Here is a 16394-nt window from a genome sequence, read left to right on the forward strand (position 1 = left end):
TTGTGAAGTGTATCTGTTTCCTACCACATAACAGCTCATCATCCATAGAGGAAGCTCATAGTTGTCCAAATGCAGTTCTCATACATCAACACAACATCAGCCCACTCTCTCTCTCTCTATTTATAGTGCATTTAATATGGTAAAACACCCCTAGACACTTTACAGGTGTGTTGACAAACAAAATCTGACACTGCCACATAAACACGTATGTAGATGCCCTTGGTATTAGGAACACAAGATCATAAAGAGCAGAATTAGGCCATTCGGCCCATCGAGTCTGCCCCGCCATTCGATCATGGCTGATCTATCTTTCCCTCTCAACCCCATTCTCCTACCTTCTCCCTCTTACCATTGACGTCCTTACTAATGAAGAACCTATCAAACTCTGCATTAAAAGTACCCAATCACTTGGCCTCCACAGTTATCTGTGGCTCTTAAAGCTCTTAAAGATAGTGGAGTCAAGGGATATGGGGAGAAGGCAGGATCGGGCTGCTGATTGTGGATGATCAGCCACGATCACATTGAATTATGGTACTGGCTCGAAGTGCCGAATGGCCTACTCCTGCACCTATTGTCTATTGTCTTGCGTCTAATTTCACAGATTCACCACCCTCTGGCTAAAGAACGTCCTCATCTCCATTCTAAAGAAAGTCCTTTTATTTTGAGGCCACTACTGAAAATATCCTCTGCACATCCACTCTACCCAGGCCTTTCAGTATTCAGTAGGTTTTAATGAGATCCCCTCTCATCCCTCTAAACTCCAGCGAGTACAGGCGCAGTGCCGTCAAACGCTCCTCATACGTTAACCCAATCATCCCGGGATTATTCTTGTCAACCTCCCCTGGACTCTCTCCAAAGCCAGCACATTCTTCCTCAGATATGGGGCCCAAAGCTGCTCACAATATTCCAAATGTTGTCTAACCTGTGCCTTATCGCGCTTCAGCGTTACATCCTTGCTTGAATGTCTTAAATGAGGAGAAAAAGCTAGAGATGGCATTCTCTAAATTCCATAGGCCACCTTGGTCGGCATGAATGAGTTGGGCCGAGGGGCCTGTTTCCATGCTGCATGACTCTATGATCTACAGGAGCTCTGACAGCTAAAGGCATGACCACCAAAAGTAGTGGTTGTAATCTGGTATGTGGGGGAAGTATTGAACGAGAGTCAGAGAGTGATACAGCGTGGAAACAGGCCCTTCGGCAACTTGCCCACACCACCCATCATGCCCCATCTACCCTAGTTCCACCTGCCTGCGTTTGGCCCATGTCCCTCGAAACCTGTCCCATCCACGTACCCGTCCAAATGTTTCTTAAACGTTGCGATAATCCCTGCCTCAACTACCTCCTCCGACAGCTTGTTCCATACACCCACCACCCTCTGTGTGAAAAAGATACTCCTCAGGTTTCTATCAAAGCTGGTATAATGGGTCTACAAAGCACAAGGTTGTTACAGACGCAGGAAAGACCGATGTCATCGTGGGATTCAAGAAGAATATAAAAACTGAGGCAATGCTGCACTGGGATCAGTGAATAAAGGTGTTTAGTTTAGTTTAGAGATACAGCGCGGAAACAGGCCTTTCGGCCCAACGAGTCTGCACCGACCAGAGATCCCCGAACATTAACACTACCCTACACACATATGGGACAATTTTTACATGTGCACCAAGCCAATTAACCTACAAACCTGTACGTCTTTGGAGTGTGGGAGGAAACCGAAGATCTCGGAGAAAACCCACGCAGGTCACGGGGAGAAGGTACAGACAGCACCCGTAGCCAGGATCGAACCCGGGTCTCTGTCGTTGCAAGACCATGCCACCCATCCCATGTCCCAATGCATCCCAGTGTGAAACATTGGCACACGTTTGTGGCTGTTGCTCACCGTGCAGGAGTGTGTGTTCTCTGTCACTGGACCCATGTTACACAGTGATTACTGATGCTGTACTTTCCTGCAGTGGTGGAGTGGTACCCACAGCTTTGAAGGTTTGTGTTACACCATGCCAGGCCTACACAGTGCCATGCAGTGACAAACTGCAAACTGCCATGCAATAGAGACGAAGAGGAATTTCTTTAACCAGAGCTGTGAATGGATTGTGTGTGAAAGAACTGCAGATGCTGGTTTCGTTTCGGGTGACGTTTCGGGTTGAGCGTTGAAGTCTGAAGTAGGGTCTCGACCCGAAACGTCACCCATTCCTTCTCTCTAGAGATGCTGCCTGTCCCGCTGAGTTACTCCAGCATTTTGTGTCTACATTCGCTGTAAATGGATTGATTGTAATCATGTATAGCCTTTCTGCCGACTGGATGGCACGCAACAAAAGCTTTTTACTGTACCTCGATACACATGACAATAAATTCAGCTTCTCAGAGTGATGAACCGGTGGAATTCATTGCCACAGTCGGCTGTGGGGGACATTACATTGGGTATTTTAAAAGCTGAACTTGATAGGGTCTTGATTAGCAAGTGCGTCAAAGTTTACAGAGAGAAGGCAGAAGAATTGGGGTTGAGAAGGAAAAATTGACCAGCCATGGTTGAATTGTGGAGTGGGTTCGATAGGCCGAATGGCCTAATTCTGCTCCTCTGTCTTCTGGTGTTAAACTTGTATGGATCAGTACTGCACCACTACTTGACAGAGTGAGAAACACACACCAAATGATGAATGTAGTCCAGCTGGGGTATTGTTCTCTGCTGTTACCGAGTAAAATTATAAAGGGTGAAAGCTCCTGCGAGCGGTACTAAGTCAATAATGCAATAATGAAAACGAGTTGACTGTATATATGCACCAGTAAGTGTCTTTACAGATCAAAGACCTGATCTTTATCTTCTCTTGTCACCAGGTACACGGAAGCAAAATCGCTTGGGGAAAAAGTGAATCAGGCCAGGAATAAAATCAGTAAGTACACAAAGACCGTTGCCACAGTCAGATGGTGCAAATTGCCTCCTCACCAATGTCGATAGGATCACAAAACTGAAGTGGAAAATGGGGTTGCGAAATGTAATACACGTTGTTCTATTATAGTGTGTTATAGAGTCATGCAGTGTGGCTCGAAGGGCCGAATGGCCTATTCCTACACCTATTGCCTATTGTCTATTGAAACAGGTCTTCGGCCCATCGCCCAAACCGTGTTATGGAAAATTACGTTATAAATACAATCATGTCAATGATAATTCAGGGAGTAGAGACTTTCAGACACAGTAACAAAGGTATTTTTCCCACATGGCTTTTCAGAATTAAAGAGCTTTTTAATAGCTACAAAGGTATTTTTGTTACTACAAGCTAAAAATGAAGGCTGTACGTTACATATAATAGAGTATCCTTGCACAGAAGTCAATGCGTGCTTGCTTCTCAATTTCAATGGCTAACCGTAGTGAAACGAGCAGCTGTGTTCTTAAGAGACAATAGTGTCTGATTGTTGTGGAGAGGTTACATGGAAAGTTTTTTTTTCTCCGAGACTGTTTTTTTCTTAAGACAGGTTTTTTTCTGCTTGTCATTTTCCAAAGTAACTTTTATGTGGTTCTCTAGTTCCCGATCAAAATCATATTAAGACTAATTTACTACAAATAGTGTCTCCTAATTTATCGGTCATCTTATATCCAATTATTCTTATGGAAACAAGCATGATAGGAGAACTACCTATATGGCGGATGTGCAGGAGTGGGCACTGTCTGTGTATGGCAGCCTGCCCGCAGTCCATCTCTTCACCTTTTTTTAATTTTAGGTCCTGTTAAAAATGTTAGCTGGAGGTCTTTTATGTGGTGTGTGTGGGGGGGGGGGGGACTTTATTTCTTAGTCCCCTACCTGGTCGGAGAGGCAGCATCCCTCCAAGCTGCTTCTTCGCCCCGTCTTCGCGGCCTACCATCGAGAATGGAGCGGCGTTTCCTGTCGGGACCGACCGGGACTACAGCTTCGGTGGCGGCGCAGTGCAGGGATACCAACACGGAGTGGGCGATGCCTTACCGGGTCGCCGTGTGGTAAGCTCCGGAGCGCTGTGGCCGCTGACTCCCAACATCGTGGAGCTGTGGCTGCGGGCGTCCGGCCGCGGGCGGCGCTGGATTTGGAGCGCCGCGGAGCCTGGGATCGAGTTCGCCGGGGTCGGAGCTCCAACCGGCGCGGCCTGAGGGCTACGAGTGCCCCGGTCTCCGGTCTCTGGGGAGGAGGCAGCCGCTCCAGACTTTCCAAGCCGCTTGAGGAATGTTTCACCCGACGCCGGAGTTCCATCTTCACGGCAAGAGGGCCCTGAAAATCATCGGACTGGCTGCATGGCCACAAATGGGCCCTGACCTCGGGTGTTTCACAGAGGAAGAGGACTTCACTTTCTGGTGCCTTTCCCCACAGTGGAAATGTTTGATTCTGCTGTGGGGGGACGTTTGTGTTGACTCTAATTTGTTGTGTCCTTTTTCTTTATTTTTTTAACCTTTTTCTCTGGTTTGTATGGAAACTTATTATCTATTTTATGTAAAGCACTTTGGTGTCAATGCGAGTTGACTTAAAACGTGCTATATAAATAAAACTTACTTACTTACTTACTATGTGATTAATATGCTCATATTCACTGTGGCAAGGCAGTAAATTAGATTGAGCTGGCTCCAATAGACGTGTGTACAGATTGAGGTATATAACCATATTTTTCTGCAGGCTGCAACCATCTGTAGGGCATCACCCAACATCATAGAATGGATCCCGTCCCATAATGTCGCCTATCCATTCCCATCAAAGATGCCATCTGACCCGCTGAGTTCCTCCAGCACTTTTGTGTCTTGCAGCAAAATTACAGCATATGGAACAATTGATATACAGATGCTGGTTTACACAAAGAGACACAAAGTACTGGAGTAACTCAGCGAGTCAGGAGGCAGCATTTCCAGAGAACATGGATTGGTGACTTTTCGGGTCGGGAACCTTCTTCAGGCTCTCCTTTTAATTTATCGAGGTTGTAAACAGCAGTGAGAAGCCGCCCAAAAACTGAATGCGATGTATTTTGATCAGCGGTTGAAAATGGGTGAGCACAAACTTCAACGTTTTCTGAAGACATGGTTTACAGAAGAAGAAATAAAGAGTAAAATGGAATTCCAGTGAACAGCACTGAAGTTGCAAGTGATGAAAATGACTGTGTCTGCCAGTGAGCGTGTTGCCATCAGAGTTATAAGAAGAATCTTCATGACGTCTTGAGTGCCGAGAGAGAGGGGAGATCAGGAAGATGATGAATCTGTGGAATTCATTGCCACAGAAGGCTGCGGAGAACGTCAATGGACATTTTTAAGGCGCAGATTGATGGATTTTCGATTAGTGCGGGTGGCAGGGGTTATGGGGAGAAGGAGGGAAAGATGGATCGGCCATGATTGAATGGCGTAGACTTGATGGGCCGAATGACCTAATTCTGCTCCGATCACTTATGAACGTGAGATCAGAAGATGATGGGACACTGCACACACAAGCATGAACAACCCAGGGTTGGAGTAAATAATTATGCAGGCTGTGAGGGTCTTTCAAAGTCGAATCAGTGCAAGGTGCTCTTAGGGCAAGTTACACAAGAAGTTTTACGTTTAACGTGACTATTCTAGGAAGGCATCCATTCACTTTGAGTGGCACAGCAGCACAGCGTCAGAGTATCTGCCTCACGGCGCCAGACCCCGGTTTGATCCTGACTACGGGTGCTGTCTGTACAGAGTTTGTATGTTCTCTGCGTGACCGCGTGGGTTTTCTTCAGGTGCTCTGGTTTCCTCCCACACTCCAAAGATGTGCAGGTTTGTAGGTTAATTCGCCTCTGCAAATTGTCTCTAGTGTAGGATAGTTTTAGTGTACAGATAATCATTGGTCGGTGCGGACTCAGTGGGCCGAAGGGCCTGTTTTCACACTGTATCTCTAGACTAAACTAAACAGTGTCAACAAGCACAGAGGATTCCTCTTTATTCCAATATGAAATGAGTGTTCACCTCCCCTAGTGTGTTTGAGGAATGTGCCAAAATGCAGCCTCTGACAGCCAATGCCCTGTGCGTGCATCAACAGTCTCCTGATGCAAGGTCTCGACCCAAATCATCGACGCCTTGATTCCTCAGATACTGCGAGCTCCTTCAGCAGCTTATGTCTTGGTAAAGGCTGCCAATGTCTTCAAAGACTCTCACCACCCTGGGGACATGCTCTCATTTCACTCCTACAATCAGGAAGATGATTTAAGTTCCCAGTTTAAGAACATCTTCATCCCAACAACCGAAGACAGCCACAGAATGCTGGGGTAACTCAGCGGGACAGGCAGCATCTCTGGTCAGAGATCTGATCATCTCTGATCAGACGCCTCACAGGAGGCCATGGAGAACCCTCGTGGGTCAGAGTCTCGATGGTTAGTGGAGCCTCGCTGGTTATAACCATATAACCATATAACAATTACAGCACGGAAACAGGCCATCTCGACCCTTCTAGTCCGTGCCGAACACGTATTCTCCCCTAGTCCCATATACCTGCGCTCAGACCATAACCCTCCATTCCTTTCCCGTCCATATAACTATCCAATTTATTTTTAAATGATAAAAACGAACCTGCCTCCACCACCTTCACTGGAAGCTCATTCCACACAGCCACCACTCTCTGAGTAAAGAAGTTCCCCCTCATGTTACCCCTAAACTTCTGTCCCTTAATTCTCAAGTCATGTCCCCTTGTTTGAATCTTCCCTACTCTCAGTGGGAAAAGCTTATCCACGTCAACTCTGTCTATCCCTCTCATCATTTTAAAGACCTCTATCAAGTCCCCCCTTAACCTTCTGCGCTCCAAAGAATAAAGCCCTAACTTGTTCAACCTTTCTCTGTAACTTAGTTGTTGAAACCCAGGCAACATTCTAGTAAATCCCCTCTGTACTCTCTCTATTTTGTTGACATCCTTCCTATAATTAGGCGACCAAAATTGTACACCATACGCCAGAATTGGCCTCACCAATGCCTTGTACAATTTTAACATTACATCCCAACTTCTATACTCAATGCTCTGATTTATAAAGGCCAGCACACCAAAAGCTTTCTTTACCACCCTATCTACATGAGATTCCACTTTCAGGGAACTGTGCACAGTTATTCCCAGATCCCTCTGTTCACCTGCATTCTTGAATTCCCTACCATTTACCATGTACGTCCTATTTTGATTTGTCCTGCCAAGACGGAGCACCTCACACTTATCAACATTAAACTCCATCTGCCATCTTTCAGCCCACTCTTCCAACTGGCATAAATCTCTCTGTAGACTTTGAAAATCTACTTCATTATCCACAACCCCACCTATCTTAGTATCATCTGCATACTTACTAATCCAATTTACCACACCATCATCCAGATCATTGATGCACATGACAAACAACAGTGGACCCAACACAGATCCCTGTGGCACCCCACTAGTCACTGGCCTCCAACCTGACAAACAACCATCCAATTGGTTAGTGGAGCCTCGCTGGTTGGTGGAGCCTCACGGGCTGGTGGAGCCTTGCTGGTTGGTAGAGACTTGCTGATTGGTGGAGCCTCACGGTTTAGTGGAGCCTCGCAGGTGAGTGGGGCCTCACGGGTCGGAGCTGAAGCCCTGCGATTCGGTCTGGGTCCTGGGTCGGGGGGATCCGGCGGCGATAGTGGAGTGGTCGGTGCGGCGGTCGATGGACGGACACCTGGGAGTGAGGATGGCGCTGCGAGGGAATGAACAAAGGAGGACCCGGTGTGGGGGGACCGCCGTCAGGCAGGGGGTGAGGGGAGAGAACAAACGGGGACGTTGCGGGATACTTTGTAACTTTGTAAGCGCCCTTTACGTGACGACTATTTGCATACTGACTTCATCCATTTCACCACCAACTTCTATCTGGCATTCAAATTCACCTGGACCATTTCCAACATCTCCCTACCGTCTCTAGACCTATCTCCATTGCAGGTTGTTGTTGTTGTTGGTGTTGTTGTTGTTCATCCTTCGTAGTTGAAGAAGGCCATGACTTCGGTATTTTTGTTTGTGGGTCCGGAGGTGACTGGTGAGACCGATCTGGGCCCGGAAGGCTCGCCCGCATATGGGACACAGTTGGGTGGGCGCTGCAGTTGAAGTTGAAGTGGCTCGAGCCTTGCGCGCGGCGCTTTTCCTCTGAGCCTCTGCGCTGAGCTTCTTCCCAGCTGCACACGCTCCTGTGGTGATCTTGCATGGCCCAGTTAGGCGGTACGGGTCCTGAAGTCATGACTTGCGCTTGATTTGGATTAAAGTGAGGGAGAGTTGCACAAATCGTCAGCATCACTCTCGGCCCGGCCAATCTGGATCCAGTGGTAAAACATAGTCAAGACGGCTGGCGATAGGTCAGGATGCAGTGGATGGCCACCAGTGTTCTACGTGAACATTGTGCCATAATTGCGCTCCACGACATTTTGCTGGGTTCAACTTCCTACCAAATGGTGGTCTCCTCCGCGTATTCTGCCGGATCCAGTCTTAACCTTTCCTGAATAAGGCAATAGCCACAAGGCAGTGGAGGTTTGGATTTGGTGTTTTCCTTCAGTCTGAAGAAGGGTTTCGGCCCGAAACGTTGCCTGTCTCCTTCGCTCCGTAGATGCTGCTGCACCCGCTGAGTTTCTCCAGCATTTTTGTGTACCTTCGATTTTCCAGCATCTGCAGTTCCTTCTTAAACACTTACCTCAGTATTGAACTTCTCTGGACTGGTTGAACTCAGAACTGCAGTTTTTTTTACATTAGTATTGGGGTTATGAAATCATTGATTTTTTGATTATTATGTGTCATCCATGTGTATTGTGTTTTCAGGCCTGTTATGCAGCTGCAAGTAAGAATCTCATTGTTTCATTCTCCATTTTTGATCATTAAACACCCTTGACTCGGGTTTTCTGTACCTCCAGCATATTTTTTGTTCTAAAACCTTCAGAAAATCTTTGAACTTCTTGCTTCTATTCCGCTCAATAAATTACACAGTCCTTGTTAGTCTGGTACGTTGTGGCATCCCGTCCGATGGAAATGAGTCCTTTTCTCAGGTTTTGTGTTTCATTTTTAAAAAAATGAGTTCATTAGCTCAAGGTCTTTCTTTTTATGAAAGCATTTATTCAAAAAGAAAACAGGAAGTGAAGCTAAGTAAAGTGTTGTGGGTATCAATTTCATTTCTTGTCTCACCTCGGATTTAAAACTTCACATAAACCATCAGACGAAGAACTGACTTTTTATTTTAATTATCCATCTGTAGTACCGTATTACTGTTTTAGTGAAAGGCCTGGATAGAGTGGATGTTTAGTTTAGAGATACATCGCGGAAACAGGCCCTTCGGCCCACCGAGTCTGTGCCGAACAGTGGTCCCCGTCCACTAGCACTGTCCAGCACACGCTAGGGACAATTTATAATTCTTACTGAAGCCAATTAACCTACAAACCTGCACGTCTTTGGAGTGTAGGAGGAAACCGGAGCACCCGGAGAAAACCCACGTGGTCACAGGGAGAACGTACAAACTCCGTACAGACAGCAACCAGAGTCAGGATCAAATCTGGTCTCAGGCTCTGCAAGGCAGCAACTCCACCGCTGCACCACCTTTAATTCAGCCTCTTAAATGTTTGACTTATTTGGTCAAAAAGATCTTTCCATTTGGAGGGACGTTAGCGTGTGGTCCATTCTCATCAGATTTGGACTATGTTTTGATTTATTTCCAAACCTGCTCTGATCTATCAACACTCAATCCACACGGGGATTCTTTGAGCATTAGCTGCCGTGGCTGTTTAATGAGAGCTAATTCAATTTGCTTCTCAGCAGCCTAGGTAAGGCCACACAAACAGAGGTCTCTCACTCTCCAAAGGAATCCTTTATGATTATGTTAACACACAGGCACAGACATAACCCAGGGAAAACCCTTCCATATATATCATTGCAAATGACCTAAACAATGGAAAATCTGTTTTAGAAACAGACACACGGGCTGATTTTTATTTAGGAATTTTGAAGTACCCCCTCAGCTGCGGTGATTTAAGCAGACTTGAAAAACAGACGTTGCATAAACATTTCATCCTTTGCATGCTGATTTCCAGTTCATGGTCCATTATAAATGAAGTCGGATTAACGTCACATTGAAATAGTTCTTTTTTAAGGCTGGTCTTCACGTGCGTTAGACAAAACATCATCACATCATATTTCTCCTCTCATCTGAAACCACTGGCTTTAATGGGGGAACCTTGCCATGATTGCTCCCTTGGTAACTCTCCAAAAGAGCAATAGCTGAGACATGAACCTTGGCGGAGCTCGTTCTACTTTCAGGGTTTAGGTTTATTATTGTCACGTGTACCCAAGCTACAATGAAAAGCTTTGTTTCCGCTTGCTGTCCAGTCAATTCGGATGATACTATACATAAACACAATCGAGCCAAACTCAAGTGCAATAGGATGAGCGAAGAGGAAGATACGGAGTGCAGAAGGAGTCTTACAGTTGTGGGGAAGTTCATAAGCGATAGGAGTATAATTAGGCCATTCGGCCCATCAAGTCTACTCCGCCATTCAATCATGACTGATCTATCTTTCCCTCTCAACATCATTCTCCTCCCCATAACCCCTGATACCCTGATCAAGAATCTATCAATCCCTGCCTCCAAAAATATCAATTTACAGCCTCCACAGCCGTCTGTGGCAATGAATTCCACCGATTCACCACCCTCTGACTAAAGAAATTCCTCCTCACCGCCTTTCTAAAGGTATGTCCTTTTATTATGAGGCTGTGGCCTCTGGTTCTAGACTATCCCACTACTACCACACACTCTCCACATCCACTCTATCCAGGCTTTTCACTATTCGGTATGTATCAATGAGGTCCCCTCTCATCTTTCTAAACTCCAGTGAGTACAGGCCCAGTGCCGTCAAACGTCCTATCCACATCCACTCTGTCCAGATTACTCTTGTTTTGATGTGAAAATATCAATTTAAGAAAATATCAGTATAAGAATAAGGAGTAAGCCATTTAGAACGGAGACGAGGAAACATTTTTTCTCACAGAGAGTGGTGAGTCTGTGGAATTCTCTGCCTCAGAGGGCGGTGGAGGCCGGTTCTCTGGATGCTTTCAAGAGAGAGCTAGATAGGGCTCTTAAAGATAGTGGAGTCAGGGGATATGGGGAGAAGGCAGGAACGGGGTACTGATTGGGGATGATCAGCCATGATCACATTGAATGGCGGTGCTGGCTCGAATGGCCAAATGGCCTCTACTCCTGCACTGATTGTCCATTGTCTATTGTCTAATTGTTATTTAATCGTTTCTCTTCAAATATATAATGTGTGGCGCCACCCGGTGTTTAGGCCACTTACTGTGCCAACCCTCGGCAGTCGGGGGCAGGTTCACGTGACTGGGTTTGGCGAGAAGGAGTCGTCACGGGCGTTAAGGGTGTGCCCTGGTATATATAATAAACCCCGCCCGGGTTAACCTTCCCCCAGTCGCGTCTGTGATGATCTCTTCACCGTGTGAATAAAGAATGTTTCCACTGGTGGGAGAGTCCAGGACCAGAGGTCACAGCCTCAGAATTAAAGGGCGCTATTTTAGAAAGGAGCTGAGGAGGAACTTCTTTAGACAGAGGGTAGTTAATCCGAGGAACTCATTGCCACAGAGGTCTGTGGAGGCCACGTCAGTGGATATTTTTAAGGCAGAGATAGACAAATTATTGATTAGAATGGGTGTCAAGGGTTAAGGGGAAAAGGCAGGAGAATGGGATTGGGAGGGCAGAGATCAGCCACGATTGAATGGCGGAGTAGACTCGATGGGCTGAATGGCCTTATTCTACTCCTATAGCTTGTGAACTTGTGAAGTCATCTTGCGGCCGTATAAAATTTTAGTGAGGCCACACCTGGAGTATTGCATTCATTTGTGTCACCATATTATCGGAAGGATGTGGAATCTTTGGAGAGAGTGCATCCAGGTTCACCCGGTTTGGAATCTATTGACCGGAAGGAGATTGAACAACCTTGGTTTGGTTTTTTTCTAGACCACCTAAGGGGAGATCTGATTGAATTATATCAAATTATGAGAGGCAGAGATAGAGCGGATAGTCAGTGCCTTTGTCTCAGATTAGTGAAGTCAATCACGAGGGCATAGCTTTAAGGTGAGGGGGCAAAGGTTTGAACAGGATTTATGAGGTTGTTTTTGTTACACAGAGAGTGGTGGGTGGCAGGAACACACTGACAGGGGATGTGGTAAAAGCACACACAGAATCAGGTCGTGCATGAATATTTTGCACCAGTTTCCGAAGGATAGGATTTTTTGACACGGGTCAAATTGAGTCAAATCCGCCATTCAATCATGGCTGATCTCTGCCTCCTAATCCCATTCTCCTGCCTTCTCCCCTTAACCCTTGACTCCCGTTCTAATCAAGAATTTGTCTATCTCTGTCTTAAAGATATCCACTGACGTGGCCTCCACAGCCCTCTGGCAGTGAGTTCCACAGATTAACTACCCTCTGACTAAAGAAGTTCCTCCTTACCTCCTTTCTGAAAGAGCGCCCTTTAATTTTGAGGCGATGACCTCTGGTCCTAGACTCTCCCACTGGTGGAAACATCCTTTCCACATCCACTGTATCTCTGCCTTTCATAGTCAGTCATAATCCCGCAGATGGCAGCTTTCTACCATTGGCTCCTCAGCCAAGTACTGTGTGACCGCCTCACTGGAACTTCTTTGATGCTAGTTTTATTTTGTTTTAGTTTATAGAGATACAGCGTGGAAACAGGCCCTTCGGCCCACTAAGTCCGCGCCCGGAATACTGTTCCGATTTTTGCAAATAAGGTCAATGCTCAAAGGGCAATCACTGTGGCATAGCGATAGAGTTGCTGCCTTACAGTAAAATGCAGCGCCAGAGACCCCGGGTTCGATCCCGACTACGGGTGCTGTCTGTACGGAGTTTGTACGTTCTCCCCGTAATCTGCGTGGGGTTTCTCCATGATCTTCGGTTTCCTCCCACACTCCAAAGACGTACAAGTTGGTACGTTAATTGGCTTGATAAAAATGTAAAATTGTCCAAGTTGGCGATATGCAGACTACAAAATTGAGAAGGTTCAGAAGGGATGGTAAAAGTCAGAGCTAAAAAAGAATCGGGAAAAGATATTTTGAAATACCTCTGGAGCAATTCTGGAAGGTCAGTGAGAAATTTAGAATATGTGGACTATCTTTCTGCTCTCATAACTACCACTAACTCGTAAGCTGTAACATATAGGTATTTTAATGAGCAATTGTACAACGCATCACCATCTAAAGCACATCTTGGCTCCCTTATGAATCAGTCGATCTCATTCTGTGGTTTGCTAATATAACCTGAAGGATTCGTGCAATTCTGCATTGCTTGCATTGGTTAACCTATCTTTCCTGTCATGGGACGACCACAACTGCTCACAATACTCCAAATGTGGCCTATGAAATGTGAGACAGAGTTTCTTCCCATCAGGACTGTAAACTCTTATCTCACCAGGGACTAATTTACTGTTGTGTTGCGTCTTTTTAAGCATTTTTTCTAAAATATAAATACCCATTCTGTTCTATTCGGTTCTGTTGTTTTGCACAACCCGCAGGCATTGCCACTTTCATTTCACTGCACATCTTGTATGTGTATGTGACAAATAAACTTGACTTGACTTAGCCAAAGTCCTATAAAGCTGCAACATGAATTCCTGACTCTTGTACTCATCCCTGACCGATGAAGGCAAGGGCAAACCCCATACACCATCTCTGCACACTGCCACTTTCAAGGAGCTGTGGACTTGGACCCCTAGGTCCCTCTATGCATCTGTGCTGCTAAGGGTCTTGCCATTATCAGTATACATTCTCCTTACATCTGACCTCCCAAAGTGCAACACCTCACAGTAGCTCTGAGTAAATTACATCTGCCTTTCCTCAGCCTATTTCTGTAGCTGATCTATATTCCGCTGTCTATTTCATCAGCCTTCTTCACTGTCTGCAACTCTATGGATTTTGGTGTTATCTATCTATCCATCCATCCATCCATCCATCCATCCATCCATCCATCCATCCATCCATCCATCCATCCATCCATCCATCCATCCATCCATCCATCCATCCATCCATCCATCCATCCATCCATCCATCCATCCATCCATCCATCCATCCATCCATCCATCCATCTATCAATCTGTCTGTGTGTCTGTCTGGCTGTCTGTCTGTCTATCCATCTATCCGTCTGTCTTCCTGTCTGTCTGCCTGTCTGTCTGCAAGTCTGCCGGGCCATCCATCCGTCCGTCCGTCCGTCCGTCCGTCCGTCCGTCCGTCCGTCCGTCCGTCCGTCTGTCTGTCTGTCTGTCTGTCTGTCTGTCTGTCTGTCTGTCTGTCTGTCTATCTCTCTATCGCATGTGGTTGATTGGTGGCGTCTGTATCAATGGTGCTCAGGTAGGGAGGGTCAACAGCTTCAAGTTCCTGTGTGTATTCCTCACCAACAATGTGTCCTGGCCCAACCACGTTTGCCACTGCAGACAGGAAAGCACGGCAATGCCTCTATTTTGACGCGGGTCGAAGGGCCTGTTTCCCCGCTGTATCTCTAAACATTCAGGTGAACCTCCTCTGCACCCTCTCCAAAGCCCTCAAATCTTTCCTATAATGGAGCAAACAGAACTGCACGCAATACTCCAAATATATTGACGTTCGCAACCATTGAAACCCTTGAGCTCTTCTTTGCTGCTTTGCTGGCTCATTAACCTTGCTGGAAGGCCTGCAGAAAATTTGTAAAATTCTATGTGTTTAATTTGGCAAAAGAGCCAAGCCGCGAGGTTTTATGAGCCGGGTTTTAGAGAATTATTTGTGTAAACTGTTTAAATTGTGGTATTTTTAATCCAATCAGGTGACATTGACATATTTTGTAGAATTCCAGTTATTTGAAATTCTCACTTATCAGATGCTGGTAACACTCAATAAGATAGCCGGCCTTGATAAACAGGGTCTGGTTTCTGTTAAAACATCAGCATATTTTCTGCCTTCGTTCATGCTCTCATACCCTTTCCTTCCTTCGCTCACGCGCTCTTTCGGGATTAAGAGACTGAATTGTGATAAATGAGTTCATCTCGGGTCCCGTTCCCCGCCGATGATATGGGTTTTTAAAGAAGGGAAATGAAAAGGATAAATCCCTGAAACAATATATTTGAACTCCGACACCAGAATCTGAACAAGGGGACAGGGGGCTGAATCATTAGGTGACACCAAGTTCACGAACGGCTTCTTCCCGCTAATCACCAGACTCTTGAACGCTGCACTACGCTAACCTCAACTTTGGCTGCAGTATAGACTTTGGGCATTTTTAGCACTAGTCATTAGGTCAGAAGGATTGAAGTAGAATTAGGCCTATCGGCCCATCAAGTTTACTCCACCATTCAATCATGTCTGAAGGAGGGTCTCGACCCGAAACGTTGCCTATTCCTTCTCTCCATAGATGCTGGCTCACCCGCTAAGTTTCTCCAGCATTTTTTATCTACATTCAATCGTGGCGGATCTATCTCTCCCTCCTAACTCCATTCTCCTGCCTTCTCCCCATAACCTCTGACACCCATACTAACCAAGAATCTATCTATCTCTGCCTTAAATATATCCGCTGACTTGACCTTCACAGCCTTCTATGGCAAAGAATTTCACAGATTCGCCACCCTCTGACTAAAGACATTTCTCCTCATCTCCTTCCTGAAAGAACGTCCTTTAATTCTGAGACTGTGTCCTCTAGTCCTAAACGCTCCCACTAGTGGAACCATCCTCTCCACATCCACTCTATCCAAGCCTTTCACTATTCTGTACGTTTCATTCTTCTAAACTCCAGCGAGTACAGGCCCAGTGCCGACAAACGCTCATCATAGGTTAACCTACTCATTCTTGTAAACCTCTGCTGGACCCGCTCCAGAGCCAGCACATCCTTCCTCAGATATGGTGCCCAGAATTGCTCACAATATTCCAAATGCGGCCTGACCAGCGCCTTACAGAGCCTCAGCATTACATCCCTGTTTTTGTATACAAGCCCTCTTGAAATAAATTGAGTTTACCACCGATTCGACGCAGAATTTTGGGAATCCTGCACCAGCAGTCCCAAGTCTCTTTGCACCTCTGATTTCTGGATTCTCACTCCATATAGAAAATAGTAATGGGGTTATTAGTACATTGAGTTTTAGTTTCTTACATATTATCTGTACGTATCGTGCTTCCAGTCATGTTATTAGTTTAGTTCAGTTTAGTTTATTGCAGGGCTGCCAACATTGGGTGAGAGGTGGGAGTGAGAAATTGCGAAGGACCAAGCCCGAGGGAGCATAGCGACCGGGGGGGGGGGGTACCCGGTGAGGGAGTGGAGCAACCGAGTGGGGAGAGGGTGTGGAAGAAGGGTGTGTCCCCTTCCAGGGTAGGAACCTTTTGAAAGTTGATGTATTTAAATCATGTTTTAGTGCACTGTAGAAGTATGATTTC

The 16394-nt window shown here is 46.1% G+C and overlaps 1 protein-coding gene across 1 annotated transcript in view; it reads left to right on the forward strand.

Annotated features, from left to right (window-relative positions):
- kif6 (kinesin family member 6) overlaps nucleotides 1-16394 on the forward strand; it is a 548981-nt gene that overhangs the window by 401537 nt on the left and 131050 nt on the right. Inside the window, exon 15 of the mRNA XM_033020572.1 lies at nucleotides 2830-2885. Within this exon, the coding sequence (XP_032876463.1) occupies nucleotides 2830-2885 (56 nt within the window). The remainder of the gene's footprint in view (nucleotides 1-2829; nucleotides 2886-16394) is intronic.

This window comes from Amblyraja radiata, chromosome 5 (assembly GCF_010909765.2).
Source record: "Amblyraja radiata isolate CabotCenter1 chromosome 5, sAmbRad1.1.pri, whole genome shotgun sequence".
In the NCBI taxonomy this organism is placed as follows: domain Eukaryota; kingdom Metazoa; phylum Chordata; class Chondrichthyes; order Rajiformes; family Rajidae; genus Amblyraja; species Amblyraja radiata.